This window comes from Aplysia californica, unplaced genomic scaffold, assembly GCF_000002075.1.
Source record: "Aplysia californica isolate F4 #8 unplaced genomic scaffold, AplCal3.0 scaffold00113, whole genome shotgun sequence".
Classification (NCBI taxonomy): domain Eukaryota; kingdom Metazoa; phylum Mollusca; class Gastropoda; order Aplysiida; family Aplysiidae; genus Aplysia; species Aplysia californica.
Genome location: NW_004797383.1, coordinates 637,008 through 639,650, shown reverse-complemented (window position 1 = coordinate 639,650; position 2,643 = coordinate 637,008). Strand labels below are relative to the sequence as shown.

At 42.0% G+C, this 2,643-nt stretch overlaps 1 protein-coding gene across 1 annotated transcript in view; it reads right to left on the bottom strand.

Moving 5' to 3' along the window:
* The window catches only part of LOC101859925, a gene marked incomplete in the record, with an annotated part of 45,666 nt that overhangs the window by 1,093 nt on the left and 41,930 nt on the right, over window positions 1-2,643 (bottom strand). The window contains 1 exon segment of the mRNA XM_013081065.1: window positions 2,524-2,612. Within this exon segment, the coding sequence (XP_012936519.1) occupies window positions 2,524-2,612 (89 nt within the window).

Genomic DNA, 2,643 nt, shown 5'->3' with positions numbered 1-2,643 from the left:
CCTCTCTCTTTCTCTTTTTATCTCTCTCTCTCTTGTCTCATGTTTATGAGAGTGTGTATGTGTGTATGTGTGCGCGTGTGTATGTGTGTGTGAGTGTGTGCACCCGTGCAAACATTGTTGGCGTCTCCTGGCGTATGAATACATTTTGAACGCACAGTAAGCAAGTTCTTAAAGCATCAAAGAAAGACATGCATATTAAATGAACGTACTTTTTCAAGCGTTGTGAGTTCACCAAAAAAAAATGTTTCAAGCTTACGCGGTAGAAGCGAAAGCAAAAGCAGGCGAAGGGCTATTACTGCATTGTGACAAAATAGGTGCTTGATTTTGACCCGTCGAGTTCCGGGTCATCGGGGGCAAAGGTCGGGTTAGGAATGTCCGGCTCCCGAGAGAAATGTTCTTCGTCGTAGCCTCGGAGTATCTCGGACATCCGTTTGACATTGCGGCTGTCTCTCGTCCTGAAACAAAGCTTTCGTATAGCTGGCAAGCGGGGAAGCGAAGCATTGGGGCATGCAAATAAGGTGCAAAGCAAAACGATATTAAATCATGAAAAGCGAAGCAACTTGGATTTAATATTGTAAATAAAAGCAAAGCAAAAGAAAAAAGGAATTCAGCTAATGGTGTCAAGTTATTATGAAAAGCGAAGCAAAATGATGTTCACATGTGAAAAACAAAGCAAAATGGTGTCAAATTACTATGAAAAGCGAAGCAAAATGATGTTCACATGTGAAAAACAAAGCAAAATGGTGTCAAATTACTATGAAAAGCAAAGCAAAATGATGTTCAAATATGAAAAGCGAAGCAAAATGGTGTCAAATATGAAAAGCAAAGCAAAATGGTGTCAAATTACTATGAAAAGCAAAGCAAAATGATGTTCAAATATGAAAAGCAAAGCAAAATGGTGTCACATTTGTAAAAGGCAATACGAAAGAAAGACAACATGAGGAAAGCAAAGCAAAAGAAGTCTAGGACTTCAGCTCATGGTATCATGTGAGGCGTGCTGACAAAATGAGTTACTTCTAGCAATCCGCGAATGGATACGTAGACCGAAAAAAGACACATCAAATTTGTAAATTTTAAACTGATCCTTTTTTTTTTCAAGTTTAATGTCTTTTAGCAAAATTATATAAACCTAAACAATAACTTTGATATAATCTATCTGTGCCCATGAGGCTGGAATTCGAAAGTAACTCATTTTGTCAGCATCCTTCACATATTATTATGAAAAGCAAAGCAAAATTATGTCAACTTATGAAAAGCAAAGTACCGTAAAATTCTGTCTAAATGCGGAAAGCACTTATGGGGGTACTCCGGCCATGCCGATGAGGGTAAAAGACCCTCCCCCCCCCCCCTTTCCTATCTGATACGTGTGACGTCACTGCTGAGAGCTCTAGTATTATATAAAACCTCTTTGAGTCCAGTACGGCAGGCCAGTTCGCTTTCCTCAGTTTTTACAAACCACGATAAGATGTTTGTTCCTCTCGGCAAGGCGAGCTCATAAAAAATGTAAGGAGTTATCTCCCAGACTCACTGCAGAACTGACCTATATTTCTGGCTATTATGGGGACTTTTAATAGCTTCCTTTCAAAGTGAACCCCCCCCCCCCCAAAAAAAAACAAACCAAGACATAAAAGTGCTTTATGGCTAACTCTGTCAGAAAGATGGAAAAGGGGAGAAATAGCTAGGGCAGAGGCTGTTGACGCAAATAAGGCCAAAAAAATAACAAACTAATCGAAAGTAGATAGAATCTAGTCCCCATGTTGCCTTTACTGAATGTAGGGACAACATTGTACGCTTGCACTTTCATCAAATGACGTGTTCCACTCGTGTACTTTCATTAATGAGCTCACAAACTGATGACGTGCTCCACTCGCGTACATGTATTAATGAGTACACAAACCGATGACGCATTAATCAGCCGAGCTCTGAGGCAATAAGGCAACTCGTTATCCTCTTAATCAACTGTCTGGCTCGTCTACTCAAGTTTTCTATTTTTGGAATACAGGGTCAGTCCTAATGTCGGCGAGAGGGAAAGTAAAGTTTCTACACAAGAAGCAAGTAATTCACATACAAGCAAATAAACAAGAAAACGCAAATAAGCAAACAAACAAACCAACAAAAGAAATAACAAACAAGCAAACAAACAAGCAAACAAACACGAAAGCAAACAAACAAAACAAACATGCAAGCAAGCAGACAGACGGACAAATAAACAAGCTGAGGCGTGTATGTGAGTGTGAAAAGGGGGTGGGTTGTGAAAGGAGGGGGTGGGGAAAGCAGGGGTTGGTGAAAGGAGGGGTTGGTGAAAGGAGGGGGTGGTGAAAGGAGGGGTTGGTGAAAGGAGGGGTTGGTGAAAGCAGGTGTTGGTGAAAGGAGGGGTTGGTGAAAGGAGGGGTGGTGAAAGGAGGGGGTGGTGAAAGCAGGTGTTGGTGAAAGGAGGGGTTGGTGAAAGCAGGGGGTGGTGAAAGCAGGGGGTGGTGAAGATTATTAGACAGTGTGTTCACACCACGGGTTTGCTTTACTCACTTGTAGTCCCTCCAGATGCAGCAGATGACGATGATGACGATGATGATGAAGAGAAGGCACAGAATTATCGCCACAGGTATGTACCACGGCTGTCGAGAGAATTGAGGGGGGGGGGGGGGC